The 16,744-nt window shown below is 38.8% G+C and overlaps 1 protein-coding gene across 12 annotated transcripts in view; it reads left to right on the top strand.

Moving 5' to 3' along the window:
- Window positions 1-16,744, top strand: part of Septin10 (septin 10) — an 86,409-nt gene that overhangs the window by 30,166 nt on the left and 39,499 nt on the right. For 6 of the 12 annotated variants that reach the window (XM_076557219.1, XM_076557222.1, XM_076557223.1 and 3 more), the window contains exons 4-8: window positions 3,075-3,261; window positions 6,763-6,924; window positions 8,993-9,089; window positions 10,829-10,997; window positions 12,718-12,732. In XM_076557219.1, coding sequence (XP_076413334.1) covers window positions 3,075-3,261; window positions 6,763-6,924; window positions 8,993-9,089; window positions 10,829-10,997; window positions 12,718-12,732 — 630 coding nt within the window. Of the gene's footprint in view, window positions 1-219; window positions 371-3,074; window positions 3,262-6,762; window positions 6,925-8,992; window positions 9,090-10,828; window positions 10,998-12,717; window positions 12,733-16,744 lie in introns of those variants that run through there. The other 6 variants (XM_076557217.1, XM_076557225.1, XM_076557224.1 and 3 more) reach the window with 2 other exon arrangements.

The following is a 16,744-nucleotide window of genomic DNA, read 5'->3' on the forward strand; positions in this document are numbered from 1 at the left end:
ACTCCTCCTGTGAATATGGATCATGCTTTGGTCATATTGAGTGCCCCAGACCATTGATGTAAAAACAGTTCTCAGAGTGAAGAATGGATAGTTTATTTTGGAGCCAAAGATTAGTGACTTTGGTCCTGACACACAGATTCAGTTTGTCCAAAATAACATATTCCCATGTGGCCAATAGTTTGTAGTAACAGAACAAAGTCACAAATCAAAACTCTTTTCAGATACTTTGGTGGAAATATCAGTTAAGTTGGTTTCAGTGAATCAGTGAAATCAGTTGAAGGTCTCAGCTGCTCTGATGACATTCTTGGCCTTCATACCCTAAGACTTGACTTGATTGTCCTGAGGATGTCCTGAGCATACAGACAGACAGGTAAGTAATAAATGGCTCTTTAGGGACTCTGAAAATAGCCCTTTAGATGCTTTAAAATTTTAAGATAATTTGATTCTGGAACTGTAACATTTCAGCTAATCAGTCATGCGGCCATATAGAAGGAGGCCTTTTCTGGGAACGTCAGTTCATATCAGCTTAACTCTCTAGTTTTCCCTTTCCTCTTCAGTTTTGACCTTGATGTCTTAACACCTGTTGAGCAATTTGGTATTGTTAAGGATGTGAGTTTAATGTTAAATCACTGTCTTCTCATTGAAATGGTGTTTTCAGCTGGGGGTGGTGGCGGCGGCACACGCCTTTAATCCCAGCACTCAGGAGGCAGAGGCAGGTGGATCTCTGTGAGTTCGAGGCCAGCCTGGTCTACAGAGTGAGTTCCAGGAAAGGCACAAAGCTACACAGAGAAACTCTGTCTCGAAGAAAAAAAAAGAAAAAAGAAAAAGAAAGAAAGAAAGAAAGAAAGAAAGAAAGAAAGAAAGAAAGAAAGAAAGAAAGAAAGAAAGAAAGAAAGAAAGAAAGAAAAAGAAAGAAATGGTGTTTTCTATTTACTGGAATTAGAAACAGGATAAATTACTATGGAAGAACTCCTGTTTGTTTAACTAACAGTTATCTATGGTTTTATTTTTGAAAAATTTTAAGACAATCATCTACATGAACATTCATGTTTAAGTTGTGTAGTAAGTCCTTACTAACCTATTTTAAGTCATTAATGAATGCTTCTTTGAAATTTTTATGTTAGTATTTAAAGGTTTTACTCTTCATTTTTTTGGAAGGGAATATTACCGAGTCATGTTTAGACCAGTATTCTAAGGGACTTTTTTTGGTATTGGTAGTAATCATTCTGATAATGAACCCAGTTCTTATAATGTTCAAAGCATTATGCTAATTCTTATAGAAAACAGAATTATGGCCGGGTGGTGGTGGCGCACGCCTTTAATCCCAGCACTCGGGAGGCAGAGGCAGGCGGATCTCTGTGAGTTCGAGGCCAGCCTGGGCTACCAAGTGAGCTCCAGGAAAGGCGCAAAGCTACGCAGAGAAACCCTGTCTCGAAAAACCAAAAAAAAAAAAAAAAAAGAAAACAGAATTATGAAGATGCTGGCTTTCTCCACAAACTGTTTGCTCTCTATAGTGGGAGAATACACTATTCTGTGTTTTAGAAGAAATACTGGTCTCCAAGGATTATCAGACAACTGTAAAAGAATTCCGTTTTATCTGCGTGTCTACATTTACTTTCACCGCTCTTCTGTAGGGTTACAGAGATGTCCATGGAGTGTCCAGAGCCCAGGCATCAAGGTGGATTAGGAAAGAAACTGTTTTGAACTATTAAAATATCTTCATGACAGATAGTGTTTCTGTGATGTTTTTAATTTGTAAATCTTCATAATGTTTGACTTGCTATTGTTTTATTTATGGTCCTGGATTATTTAATGAAGTTAGTTAACAGCAGAAAGGTAGAAGGGCTAGAGAGATAGTCCAGTCAGTAAAGTGCTTAAGTATGATGACCTGCTCTCCAGAACCCATATGAAAAATAAAAAAGTGGGCACAGTGGCACTTGATTTTAATCTCAGTGCTGGAGAGTTGGAGACTGAGGATCCTTGGGGCTAGCCCGCCAGCCAGCCTCGCAGAATCTGCAGGCCCCAAGCTAATGAGATGACTTGTTTCAATAAACAAAGCAGCTGTGTCCTGAGGTTGTCCTCTGGTTCCCACATGTACACCTGCATACATGAACACATAGAGATAAGTTGCATAAGCATTCATTTAGCATATCAAAATGAAGTGGAAAATTGACAAACTCATCATGATCCAAGATTAGCTACACTGTTTTCGCGTATACTGATTTGATTTGTATTTCAAAGGATGAATAATAGACTGAGACAGCTAGAGGGAATATGGGGGTTATCTGGGTAAGAAATGGAGCACAACATGTAATTGCCTTGTTTATAATTAACTGAAAATAATACCATGCCAGTATTACCAGTTAGATATTTTCAGCTGATACTGGCTTTTCTTCTTTTGTGGGTTAAACTTTTCATGTCTATAGATGTAATGAGAACAGGAAGTCAGTCACCTTGACCTATATATTTTAGTTGATAACTTTTCCTTTTTTAACCAATTAAACAATATGCCATGTATCACTTTAATTGTATGTTAAGCTCCTAACTGCTTGGGGGCAATTGTAGAAGTCTTAAAGAACTGAACCTAGTGTGTGAATGGATGTAGAAATGAATCTTTGTCAACTTAATGATTTCTAACTAGATCAGTAGTTCTCAACCTGTGGGTTGTGTCCCCTTTGGAGTCATATCAGATATCATTAATATCAGATATTTATATTACAGTTTATAACAGTAGCAAAATTACAGTTATGAAGTAGCAATGAAATAAATTTATAGTTGAGGGTTATCACAGCATGAAGGAACTATATTAAAGGGCCACAGCATTAGGAAGGTTGAGAACTACTGAGCTCTAGATTATCCTAATGTTTTGGCAGAATTACCTTCATGTGTGTAGATTATACATATTATGTGTTAGTACTGTAGTTACCTGTTTGGTTGGTGTAGATACTAACTGATATTACTGGAAGATACAGACCTCAGACTTGAGAATTGTACAAGTTCCTTACTAAGATAGCATGGATATATTGTAATAAATATTGAAATAATAATTTTTTTGAAATACTTATTTTTTTCAGCTATCAACCAATAGTTGATTACATAGATGATCAGTTTGAAGCCTATCTCCAAGAAGAGTTGAAGATCAAGCGTGCTCTTTTCAACTACCACGACTCCCGCATCCACGTGTGCCTCTACTTCATTGCTCCAACAGGCCATTCTCTACGGACACTTGACCTCTTGACCATGAAGAGCCTGGACAGCAAGGTGGATTAGGGAAGCAACCAACTTCTCGAATTTCAGTACACTTGAAATAGTAAAGTCTTTTTATGATAATGTGCACATACTTTGTAGCTTTTACTCTGTCTTTAAAACATTTTTCCAGGGAAATTTAGTCTGGAAAATGAGATACAAATACTAAACAAATACTAAAAGTTCTCTTCTTAGTATATATACTTGTTATAATTGTTCTGTAAATTTTCATATAGAACTTATTTGACATAATTTTATTTCAGACATAAGTGAGAGGAGTAACTTCTTTGACAAAGATTATAAAGCATAATATTTCATCTTGGTGAAATATGTTTTCGTTTAGACCTTACCAAGAAAATTTGTTCCTGAATTTTTGAAGCAAGTAGCTATTTATAAATTTAGGAGGTTATAAAAACAGTTCCATAAATTAAGTCATGGAAGATTTTTATATTTATCTAAAAGTTGAAAAAGACTAGTTACTGCCCTCGTCCCAAAGAAATCTGTTTATATACAAATCTGTGCTTTTTAAAGGATTAAAATCAAAAGTGGAATTTTGCCTTATAGAAAAGAGTATGATAGACATGTATGATACAGTGTTATAAAGATTATAGAATTTATCAGTGGGGAGTGATTTTCAATCTTGGTTTTATCCCTTATTAGAAGTTTCATCTGTGGCAAGTGCCTTAGTGCTCTGTGCCTCAGTTTCCTCTTTCCCTACTGTACAAAGCAGGGGAAGCCCTGCCTTGAAGTGTAGATGTGAAAATGAATTAATCCATGTAACTAAAGGCTAAGTAGCCAGAATACAATTGTATGTCATGGACAGAGAATTGTTTTATTATAGTCTATAAATACATATTACCTAATCTCCAGGTTTGATGATTTTTAAATACATTCTTTTTTTTTATTTCAAAGTGTAACCTTCCTTGTGAAATTAAGCATCCTCTCTCTTTTTGTTTTTCTAGTATTTTGTATAAGAAGGTTGTTAGCCACGGCCTGCTGGGCTTTTCAATATACATTCTCCTGTAAAATAGGCAGTAGAAGCTAGGGTGCTGTGATATACTTGTAATCCCAGTTGGTTGGGGAGGCTGATGCAGGAGAATTGCTTTAGACCAGGAGTTTGAAGCCAGCCTGGACAATAGAATGAGATCTTGTCTCAAAAAAAAAAAAAATAATAATAATATCAGTATTTTATCTAAGAAAGGAAAAAATAACAATGTCACATTTCACAGATAGGTACTTTCCTAGCATGTGCAAGGCCCTAGGTCCAATTCTTAGCACTTCAATACATTTATAAAATTAAATAAATAATAGAGAGGAATTGGGTCATTGTCTCACTCACCTTCAGCCTGGCCACTTCCTAGCTTGTAGCACTGAGCCAACTACCAGGCTTTCGTGTTTTCACTGATAGTGAGCTCACATTAAGACTCCTATGAAGATATGTGAGATGTATTGCAAAACAGTTACTTTTGTGCATAGGAAACAACTATGTTACTCATTCTATTATTTTTTTTATTGATAGTCAAAAATCTTATTTCAAATATTCTTATACTGGCCAAGTAGCTACCTTATCTCTGCAGGAGCAGTTTGTATTAATAAGCTCTTAGTGGATTTTCAAAAGAGACCATGAGAACTCTAATCCAACCCCTTACCTCCCAAGAGTTACACATATTACACACTGCCAACCACTGTGAAGTGAAATGCTTTCTGGTGACAGTAGAAGTTTGTCGGCATTAGTCACTCATGGGAAGACTGAGTCCACCCTCTTCTGTTTTATTCAGGTGATGGGAGCAAATCCTCAAACTGGGTCTCCGGCACAACCCTGCCTTTAGCTTTCTGTAGCAAATGAGAGAATGAATTTTGTCATCTTTCTTGAAAGTTAAAAAAAAAAAAAAAACTTAAGACAAGCCCCAACTACTTAATTTTGGAAGTAATTTGATGGATATACAGTAGTGTGTATGTATATATGTATGTATATGTGTATATATAGTCATTGTTGTTCTAGTAGGGGTAGCTGTTACCCACTAGGCCTTGGGCAGGCTTTGGAAACTTAATTTCCATTGAGTACTAGGGAGAGATGGAGATTGCTGGCTTCTTAAGGTTCCCCAGGCCTCCTCTTAGAGTTGAGAGCCAAACACGTGGCTGCTTGACATGGAAAGTTACTGTTGTCTTATTCAGATGGTGACAAATGACCATCTTTGGCAGCATCCGTTATTTCCTTCCCTGTGTGCACATTGGTATTGTACATATTTATGCAGTTATGGAAGCAGTTATAATTTATAAACTGTGGCAAAAATTACTGAATATCTAAGTATAGATTCTTGAAACCAAGGACTTGGCACTAAAACTTTTATGTACTTTGACAGATTCAACATGAATCCTGTTTCCTCATATTGTTGCAGAGTTTTCTGCCATCCACTTCATAGATAGTTGGCAAAACGTCATCTCCTTCTAAGCGGATGGAAGGCTAGTAAATAGAGAGGCATATACTGAGCCAGTGCAGAATTAGAAAAGAGAAAAACATTTGAAAACTCAATAGGGATTGCAGCTGTATTTTTACTTTCACTATTTGGAAAATTACATTGTGATCTCTCCTTTTTCACATGTATCTAGTTCATTAACCTAAGGGTTCGGGTTCGGGGTTCTACTAGAAAAGCATGATGGTGAAACCCAGTTATGGTGACATCAGCCTTTTGTGTGGCCATGAGTCTCATGGAGGACTGAGCTTATGAGTTAGTCTTCATAACCCCACCTTTCTTCCTCTCTAGCAGAGGAGGCCTGAAGCAGTGCTGAGGAGGCCAGTCCTTTGCATCACAGCACTTAGCTGGTTCTGGCGCTTTCCTCCCAGTACTGTAGGTAGGTAGGCATCGCTGATGACTAGGCCCCGTCTGAGGTGAGTAAAGGATGAAAGAAGAGCCAGAAAGAGAAATGCCACCTGTTAGTATTCCTGGGGATCAGTTACCTAATTACTTTAATACCCAGTTTATAAAGAAATAAAAGTTGTTAGTGAACTAAGCAGGTGATTTTTGCTCATAGTTTGTTATGTTCTACTTACGTTGTGTGGATTGAAAAATACTTTGAGGGGGAGAGAAGATAAGGAGATTCTAAATGCAAATGCAAATTTAATTTTACCAAAGCCTTTTAAAAAAATTTTCATAACCTAGCATCTATAGGAATGGGTGTATAAGAACATGACATCTGTGCATATATGAGAGTGAAAACTAGTCATTGTTTTGCTTAGGGAGATCTACACTTTTTCTGTTAAAGGGCAGGTAGTAAACTATGTCAGCCTCCTATGCTCTTTATGGCAACTCCTTTGAGCTCCTGTAACAGGAAAGCAGAATAAATGAATAAATGTGGTGGTGTTTCAGCTTACATGATTTATAAAAAAACAGGTAGCAACTCCTGGTCAGAGAAAGTTATTGTCAGAGACTGAATTGTTTTGTATGGAAAAACTGTGACAGCATGATTCAAAAGCCAATCTTCCGTGATGAGATTGTGGATTTTCTTTCTTAATAGGTGAACATTATACCATTAATTGCCAAGGCAGATACAATTTCTAAGAGCGAATTGCAGAAGTTTAAGATGAAGCTCATGAGTGAATTGGTCATCAATGGTGTTCAGATCTATCAGTTTCCAACAGATGATGACACTACTGCCAAGATCAATGGTGCAATGAATGTGAGCTCCCCACTGCCTATCAGTCTGTTCTGTGTGTGAAAATAAAGCTGACTTCGGAGGGACATTGTTGCCACAGCAGCCCCACTTATCGGAGGCTTTGCTTCCTGAGGTTTTAGTTACTACTGTGAACATAGAAAATGGAAAATTGCAGAAATAAATGACTAGTTTTCAGTCGTAAGCCAATCTGAATAGCATGATGAAATCTTATCACAGTCATTGTACCAACTGACATCATCAAAACAATGGTGATTCTAGTACAATAGTGTTTTGAAAGAGACACAGTCATGTATTGTTGTTTTTTAAAGTGTTTATTGTCTGATTTGGTCATAAGTTATTAATCTCTATGGTACCTAATTTATAAACGTCCATAGGCATGCTGAATAGAAGAAAGCATACTATTTATGGGGCTGTGCACAGGTCATACTTTCAGGCATCTATTGGGTTCTTGGAATGTATGACCCATAAATAAAGGGAGACTCGTGGGATATGTTTTCACTTGTGTTCCCCCAAAAGACTTCAAATAAGGTGCAATGTCAGAACATCCAGTAGAAGAAATGTTTGCTGCTGTTGAGAACAGGCACTGAGTGTCTTTATGTACACTTTCCTTTTTTTCGTTTCCACCTGAATAAAGTAAATCCTTGTAGGACTCGGGTTTACCTTTAGTTGAACCGTAGTTAATTACCTCAGGCTGGTTCCTTCCTGTCCTGTTTTGAAAACATGAAGGACTGACTGTGCAGCCTCCCTTGGGATGCTTTAGAATTTTTAGTTTTTAAGAAGAACTCTTGAAGCTGATGTTGACCCTCACCTTCCCTTAGAGTGTCACCTGTACAAATGAAAAGCTTAATTTAATGTTCCTAAGATGACTAAGTTCTTTCTTTTTCTTGAAGTTTCACACTTCTTAAATGCTTTGTTGTATTTTAAAGGATCGTGAGTTTGAGGCTCAGGCTTTTTATGACAGTAACATCTGGAGACTGTTAACTTGTCTGTAAGATTTGGTTAGTAGTCTACGCGAGGGCTGACCTGAGGGTTAAGTGATGCACCCCCAGCTACTTGCCTAACAATCCACTCTGACTGTTGGTTCTTTTGCTTTCCTTTCCCTTTTCTGATTTGGCATGCACCACTGTATTGGATGCTTTTCTATGACAAAGTTCAGACAACTGACTCCAGTTTACTTTGGCTTGTAGTTTGAGATCTCAGTCCATCACATTATCGGAGTCCTCGCAGCAGAGGCAGACAGAGCTGCTCACAGCGCATCTGCTGTAAGCAAACACAAGCAGCTGCTGCTGCCCAGGCTGGTCCCCTTTCTATTATGTATGGATCCCCAGCCCATGATGGTGCTGCCCATGACCAGGATGGGTCTCCCTGCAGTTAAACCTGAGACCCATACAGGTGGTTCTGAATCTAGTCCCACTGACAGCGAAGATTAACACTGCAATCCTGATCATAGGAAACTAAATCTCTAAAATCCTGATTATATAGATGAGGTGATCTGGATTCCCGTGTATTAAATTGCCTTTATATCTAATTTAGTCAATGTCCATTGGTAATTTATCCGACAGTGTAGAAATCATTATTTAGTTACTAAATATGAAACGTTATTTCTTTTTACAGTGATCTTCTCCCCGTATTTCAGGCCACAGATTCAGCGCTCCTAACCCCCGCTGAGCTGCTGCATGTTCCTGGGAGTCCCTATGTAGACTTGCCTCCTGTTAGATCTAACCCCTGTGGTCCTAGCCCAGCTTGGAGTGCACCTCTGTGTTCTCAGTCATCTCTTGTTCCTCTTCTCTCTGTAGCATTATTACACTAGCATCATTTTATGTTGGTGACAGTGTCACATGTATCAAAATTCTCCTGCTTCTCCTTTTCTTTCTTTTTAAAATTCTAAATAACAATGTGCCTTGTATGTGGAAATGTACATTAGTTTTTCTTTGTAGTGTCCAAAATTAACTTGTAGGATAATTAGTACGTCTCCCAAGATGAGTAGAATTTCTGTTTAATTATTCTCTGTTATTTCAGTCACTGATACTGTAGTAGAAGATGATGAGATTGATGTTTGGTTCCTTTCCAGGGACACTTGCCGTTTGCAGTTGTAGGAAGTATGGATGAGATACAGGTTGGAAATAAGATGGTCAAAGCTCGCCAGTATCCGTGGGGTATTGTGCAAGGTAAATAAGATAAATGATGACAGAAAATGTATGTGTTGCCTGCTAACCTCAGAATTGAATTTGACAATTTGTTTGAGGTGATGCTTATTTGGATTATAATTAATAATCAGAGGAATTGTCTGTACACTGCTTGGTTCAAAGTCTGTGGACAGAGTCTTCCTAGTCTCCTTTGTCGTACCTTGTCTCCTCTGCTGGTTACCTTCACAGTGTCAGATACATGGACATGTACTTAGATCCGAATGTGGCTTTTTCTTTGATGCTGGGGATCCAGCCAGTGTGTTTGAGCATGCTAGGGCCTGCTTTGTGCAACTCCATCCCTGGTCCTTGATTAGAATTTAAATCTAAAGTAGTGGCTAAACATGATATGCAGCTGGGCAGTGGTGGTGCACACCTTTACTTCCAGCACTCGGGAGGCAGAGGCAGGCAGATCTCTGTGAGTTCAGGGCCAACCTGGTCTACAGAGCAAGTCCCAGGACTACACAGAGTTCCAAGGCTACACAGAGAAACCATGTGTCAAAAAACAAAAACAAAAACCCCAAAACCAACCAACCAAACAAACACAAACCCCAACATGGTATGAAATGCCCTGTGTAGGACAGGGCACAGTATACCATCTTGAGAATATTTGTATGTTTTCTGATCAAAGTATTGTTAAACTATTTTCAAAAAGAACTAGTAAGCCAACTTAAAAAGGTAAATCCACTTATCTGGCATTATAGTAAGCTTTTTGTTTTGAAGTTTTGAGATTCTGCTTTGCTTTGTAGCCCAGGCTGGCCTGGAACTCGTGTTTGAGGGACATTATAGACCTGTACCACCCCATTTGGCCTTAATTCTGATGGCGTTAAATGGAAATTAACTTGTACTATCACTTGTACTATCACTGGCTTCAGAGCATTTCTTACATTTTGGGGGTGTTGATTTTAATTTTATGAAGTGGTCTTGCTGTGTAGTGCAGCTGGCTGGAAAGTTTGGTACTCTTGTCTCTAGCTCTGGAGTACTGGGATTCTAAGCGTATACCACCATGCCCAGATGATAATAATTTTAAATAAATGTAAAAAACTGGGAAAACCTTTTAATTAATTCAAATGTAAAATAAACCAGGTATGGTATGCCTCTAGTTAAAGCCAGAAGATTTCAAGATTGGTGCCAATTTGTGCAACACGATGAAGGCTGTCTCAACTAAATAAATAAATTTCGAAATTTTTATTTAAAAGTCTTGGTCACTGTAATATAGCTATTTATAGTCTTTTGGTAATTGTAAAAATAGAATAACCATACCAATGTATTTATTAATTATGAATAATATTTAATATAAATTCATTAATATTGTAGAAAAAGAATTTGATCATTATAGATCTTAACAGAATTTACTACTTCAGAGTGAAATAATGTTACTTATTCTTTTTAAAGTACTATGTAAGATGTCTTGAGTGTAGAGTTGGTAAACTAACGAAATATTAGTGAACCTGGAACATAGAGCAATGGAAATATTTCTTTGCTATTTCCTTTTATCCATTTGCTACTGTATTTGAAGCAGATCTCTCAGTCTGTTAATAATATTACCTGTAATTCAGAGTTTCTTCCTTGGTTACCTGTATGCAATGATAGTAGCCATTAATCAGAGTTGACCATTTGCTGTTTGTCATTTCATTTGTGTTCATTTACTTGCTCATTTGACAAGCGCTAGCTGTGTGCCAGGAATGAAAAGCTAGCATTTTCTCTTGTTTTTCTCCGGCTAGTGGAAAATGAAAATCACTGTGACTTTGTAAAGCTGCGGGAAATGCTTATCTGCACAAACATGGAGGACCTGCGGGAGCAGACCCATACGCGGCACTATGAGCTTTACAGGCGCTGCAAACTGGAGGGAATGGGCTTTGCAGACGTGGGCCCGGAGAAAAAGCCCCTCAGGTGAGGAGGCTGGGCAGGAAGGCAGGAACAGAGGCACTTAGAAGAGACCACCCTCTCTCAAGTATCCAGAGTGATGGATGTAGTTTGAAATCTGTGAAACTGACTCATTTGACTTCGCCAGTAAGCTGTTTCTCCTCAATTCTGAGGATTATGCCTGACTCTAAAGGAGCTAAGAAAAACCAGTCCTTTTATACAGCGACTTGGGGAGCTTGCGAGTGCAAGGTCTGCCGGGACTGTAGAAGCAGTTCAGGGCCACCTTGGGCAGTATAGTAATATCTTGTCTCAAATGAAAAGGAAGAAAAGGTGGGGTGGGGACTTGTGTGCAGTGTTATGAGTGCTAGCATGTGTTAGGCCCTGAACAGGGGAAAGGAGGTAAGCAGATAGAAGGTGTGATTTTAGTATATAAATAACTGACAGACTCTCCCCACTTCCTGTCTGCTCGCTGTTGGGTTTGTGTGTGTGTGTGTGTGTGTGTGTGTGTGTGTGTGTGTGTGTGTGCCTAGAAACAGATACAAGCATAATGATTATTGCACAAGTCATAGAGAATTAGTCAAGTCTTCATCACGTGCTCTTTTTATGAAGGAACATTTGGAGTAACTGAAGCTTAGCCAAAAATCTAATATCTTTTCCTTGGAGGGAGTCTGAGTTCAAAATGTGTCTTATAGTTACAAGAATTTTAGATGTAAAGACCTTGTTCAATGACTAGACCATTTAATGTTTCTTTGATAACTTTTCTGTTGTATTTAGAATTTCTTTATATGGGGTTATATGCTATCCCTGAATTTTAAATGAATATACACATGTATAGAATCCTAATTCCTTATGTACTTAACCAAGTTTGAGTGGATAAAACACTCTAGAACAGCCGGGCGGTGGTGGCGCACGCCTTTAATCCCAGCACTCGGGAGGCAGAGGCAGGAGGATCTCTGTGAGTTCGAGGCCAGCCTGGTCTCCAAAGCGAGTTCCAGGAAAGGCGCAAAGCTACACAGAGAAACCCTGTCTCGAAAAACAAACAAACAAACAAAAAAAAAAAAACACTCTAGAACAGTTCTGCATGGGTAAAGAAGCGTCCTTAGGATAAACACTATTTTGAATTTCTTTGAGAGTGAGGTTTCTTTTTCCATTCCACTGTTGGCATTCATTAATTCCCTTAGCTGTTAACACCTGGCTCCAAATAAACACACTAGGAAAGAGCAGGAGGATATCCAGTCATTGTTTAGATTTCAGTTGACCTTGTGGAAGACTTAATCATAGATGAAGTTAAATTTAAATTTCATTCGTGGTTTAGTTTCTCTGACATAAAAAATTAAGAATTGTATGTGTTTAACCCCTTCCACCAAATTAATGCTGTATGCCAATAGTTCTGATAAGCTGACGATTTTTCTGATCATATTATATCTTTCTTGAAGATTAACCATTTCAAGTTGGCTTCCCTAGTGTTTCCCAGAGGAGGTTTTGCTTCTCATTTCTTCCAAGTCTCAGGGACAATTCAGAGGTCTGTGTGTACTGAGAAGGCAGAGATCCCAAGTGACAGCAAACAGGACAGCTATGAAGTATCCCAAGAAGAGAGATCCGGGTTGCCTGGTGGACTCAGCATCAGTCACCTGTAGATGACTAAGAAATGCAGGGTCAGAATTTCCAGGGATGAAGCCTAGGAATCTACATTTTAAACTGTTCCTTCAACCAATAATTATTGTTTATCTGCCATCCGTCTGCTCAGCATGCTATCTACTGGGTATGTATGCACATGGGTCAGACAGACATAACCTAGCCCTTGTCGTACCCAGGGGCAGGGGTGTGAAGAAGGTATTTGGCCTTGTGTGAACAAGAGATAATGGGATAAGGCAGCCAGAAGTGAACATGGAGAGACTAAGCTAAGAGGCCAGACATGGGAAGATAGAGGCTTGGACAAGACTGCTAACATATTTATTAGTATATACAATTTTAAGGAGTTATTGAAAGATTGGTTTGAATATGGGATGCCAAAAAAAGATGAATTAAAAATTATTTCAGCCACCTTAAAAACAGGGCAAATGGTGGTCATTGACATAAGCAAGATGGGAAAGGAAGAAAATTTAGTGGTGGGGTCATGATCAAGAAATTATGAAAATGTTAAATTTAAGCAGCTCATTAAGCATTCAGGATGAGTCTGGAACTTAAGAGGAAGGTAAAGCTGAGATAATAACTCGGTAGTAAATGTTGAGCAATACTTGATAAAACAGTAAGCGGTTTGAATAAACAGACACTTCTTATATATGCTAACTGTGCACACTACCCACCGGGCTACACCTTCTGCCCAAGTGTCTACTATTGGTAAGGCTCTGGGCTCAGTGCTGGTGTCTTGTAGAATTCCAGCTGTCTTGGAGTTAATAAGCTTGCAGACAAGGGATGACAAAATTAAATTCTCAGTTGGACAATGAATTTTAATTGTGATATGTGCACTAAAGGAAAGGTAGACAGAGTATGAGGTGGGTGACTTCGGTTAAGCTGGAAAATTAGGAGAGATGCCCTTGGGGCAGTAATGCATTTTGAGCTGTAATAAATGGTTAAACCAGAACAAAGCCCAGAAGGAGGAGAGGGCAGCCCTGGAGGTTCCTGGCAGAGGACAAGAGAGGGTAAGCGGACCCCAGTGTGAGGACAGCCTCTGTCCTTCCTAGGCTGCTCACTTAACGAGGGAGGAATTTCTCTAAACCAGATTCTGTATTTTGTAGGCCAGGCTGAGGCAAACTACTACTGGTAATACCTTGTCATTTGGTGAGATTTGATGAGGTTTGTAGAAGAAGTTCATTGTAGCTAATACATAGAAAGCCTTCATTGTTCATAGTTTCATGAAGTTTCTTTCTGTTTTCTGAGGACTCTTTCCCATTCAATTCTTCTTAATTTGCTTGGCATGTAAAATCTGTATCATATCAACCTAACAATGAAAAGAAATGTTACGTGGGCCTGTTAGGATGCCCTTTATTTCTTCAGTTTGTTTTTCCATCTTCTTCTTATTTTTAATGGTTATACTAAATCATAGTTGATATCCCAATCTATTATTCTTGTCATGAGGTCTAAGCATAGAGAATGCACTTAGAGTTTTAATAAAATAAATGTATCTGTTTATATACATAAGCACTTAAAAAATTTTTTTTTGAGACTTGAATTCACTATGTAGCCTAGCTGGCCTGGAACTCATTGCTAGCCTTGAATTCACAAAGACCTGCCTGCCTCTGTCCACTGAGTACTGGGATTTAAGATGTCCCTATCACATCTGGCCTTAACATTTTTATATTATTTAAGTTATAAAATATACTTTCATGAAAATTTAAATACCCAAGTTTAATAATTTTACATAAGGTCACATCTGGTCTGTTTTCACAATTAATTTCTGTGAACTCTTCATACAAAATCACTGTCACTGAAATGTGTTAGGACCTGTAGTTCTTGTTTTGTGATGACTCAAATTCAGGCAAATACTGTACCCAGTTTGTTGAGATAGGGTCTCACCATGCAGTACAGACTGGAGCTTGCTGTACTGCCCAGGCTGGTCTTAAATGCATATTATCTTCCTTCTATCTCCCAGGCACTTGGAATACAGACATGTGCCCCATCTACCTAGGACCCATAGTTTTGAAAGGAAGATTTATATAGTGCTATAGAGTTTCTTAACCATTTTAGCTATACTGAAATTTTATTTTTGGAACTCTGAAGAAATGAGTAACTTTGTGCATTTAATAGACTTAGAAGCTCATCATGTTTATTTGAACTGTACAAGAAACATCTCTGTGAAAAGGCTTGTAGACTTGATGATGTAAGAATTTTTCCCTATTTGCTTCAAGTTAGTCAGATCTATGATAGCGTAAAATAATGGCATTTTATACTCAATGACAACCAGCTAATTTGATCCTAGAGAGGGGACTAGTATAGCAGGAACTTTTCAAGTTTATTTAACAATGGTTTGTGTATTTCACAGCACTAACCATGTCCTTCAGATCTGCTAAGAGTTTCTGTGGCACCTTATAATGATACTATAGATCTGTAAAATTAGAATTGGCCCCATAATCTGTATCCTGGGAAGTCAGTATGGTGTGATGGGAAGCATGCAGGAGCAGCACATCTCTGTCAACTGAGCTCTCAGCTGAGGCCATCGGCTCTGGTGTGATTGGTGTGAGGCCATCAGCTCTGGTGTGATTGGTGTGAGGTCATCAGCTCTGGTGTGAGGTCATCAGCTCTGGTGTGATTGGTGTGAGGCCATCAGCTCTGGTGTGGTTGGTGTGAGGCTATCAGCTCTGGTGTGACTGGTGTGAGGCCATCAGCTCTGGTGTGACTGGTGTGAGGCCATCAGCTCTGGTGTGATTGGTGTGAGGCCATCAGCTCTGGTGTGACTGGTGTGAGGTCATCAGCTCTGGTGTGACTGGTGTGAGGCCATCAGCTCTGGTGTGATTGGTGTGAGGCCATCAGCTCTGGTGTGGTTGGTGTGAGGCCATCAGCTCTGGTGTGACTGGTGTGAGGCCATCAGCTCTGGTGTGACTAGTGTGAGGTCATCAGCTCTGGTGTGACTGGTGTGGGCTCTCAGGAGGCCTGAGCTGGTTCACATCGCAGCTTCCAGCTTGGCAGCTGTCAGTTAGGTTTGCTGAACTGTTTCCTCACTGGAAATTAGAATGCCAGTGCTGGGTCTCCAGGCTTGCTATGGACATGAAGAATCTGCTCTGTTTGGACTATCTGTTGCTGGTGGTATATAGTCATTAAAGTTTAGGCCTTTTCTTTTCACCAGTTCCATTTATTTTCTTCCCGGGTGTGTGTATAGATAAAGTAATAAAGCATTATTTCAAATGTCATTTAATAAGTAGTCAAGACATTATTACTTATATGTTATAAAAGACTTACCAGTTCTACCTGTAAAATGGAGTGAAGTTTCTGAAATTTGTCAAAATAGATAATATATTTTTAGGAGCTTCTTTAAAGTGAGACCAAACAAATCCAAAAAGCCTAAATCTGTGTAAGCTGCCTCCTTGGTATTAGAGGTAGTCATGTAGTACCTAGGGTATTTTGCACAGTGGTATGTTTTGTTCTTAGTGAAAATGTTCTTACAGATGTTTAGGATATGATCTTCTTAGAAGACCTGCTGTGCATATCCTAACTCTCAGCCATGATAGCTATCATGCAACATTTCTTACTCTTGTTCCTTCAACTTACTGAATATTAATAAAAACTCTGAATCCCAATATTATGAATTTTAAAGTTCAGATATATTTAATGTCTTAAGTGCAGTAGAAATTTCTGACTGACATACCAGGAAAGTGAATTTGTATTCTCTGCTAAACCTCGGGGTATTCACACAATAAGCTCAAATGGGAAGGCTTGGCATTTTTGACATATTGGAAGGTTTATTGTTGTATCTCTGGAATTATAGAAGTAAGCAAAGAGAGCTATCCCTAGAATTCCAGGACAGTCTCTGCTCGGTTAGAATCGTCTCTACTTATGAGAAGTATCTGTCTCTAAAGAAACAGTTAAGTAGAAACTAGTGTCTAGATAGCTTTGCTGGATAGACAGGTAACGAAGATGACCAAAGATCCTGTACCTGTTTTCAGTATTTGATCTATTAAAAATGAGGGGAGACGGGATGTAAATGCTCTGGAGGTTCTTTGGAAGGACCAGTACACTGAGAAGGGAAAGCCTTCATAGAGGAAGTGGCATTTGCACTTGGCCTCCAGAGAGAGGCAATGGCAGAGCAGAATGGGCTTGGGAAGAGGGCAGTGATGTCA

This window comes from Peromyscus maniculatus, chromosome 21, assembly GCF_049852395.1.
Source record: "Peromyscus maniculatus bairdii isolate BWxNUB_F1_BW_parent chromosome 21, HU_Pman_BW_mat_3.1, whole genome shotgun sequence".
In the NCBI taxonomy this organism is placed as follows: Eukaryota; Metazoa; Chordata; class Mammalia; order Rodentia; family Cricetidae; genus Peromyscus; species Peromyscus maniculatus.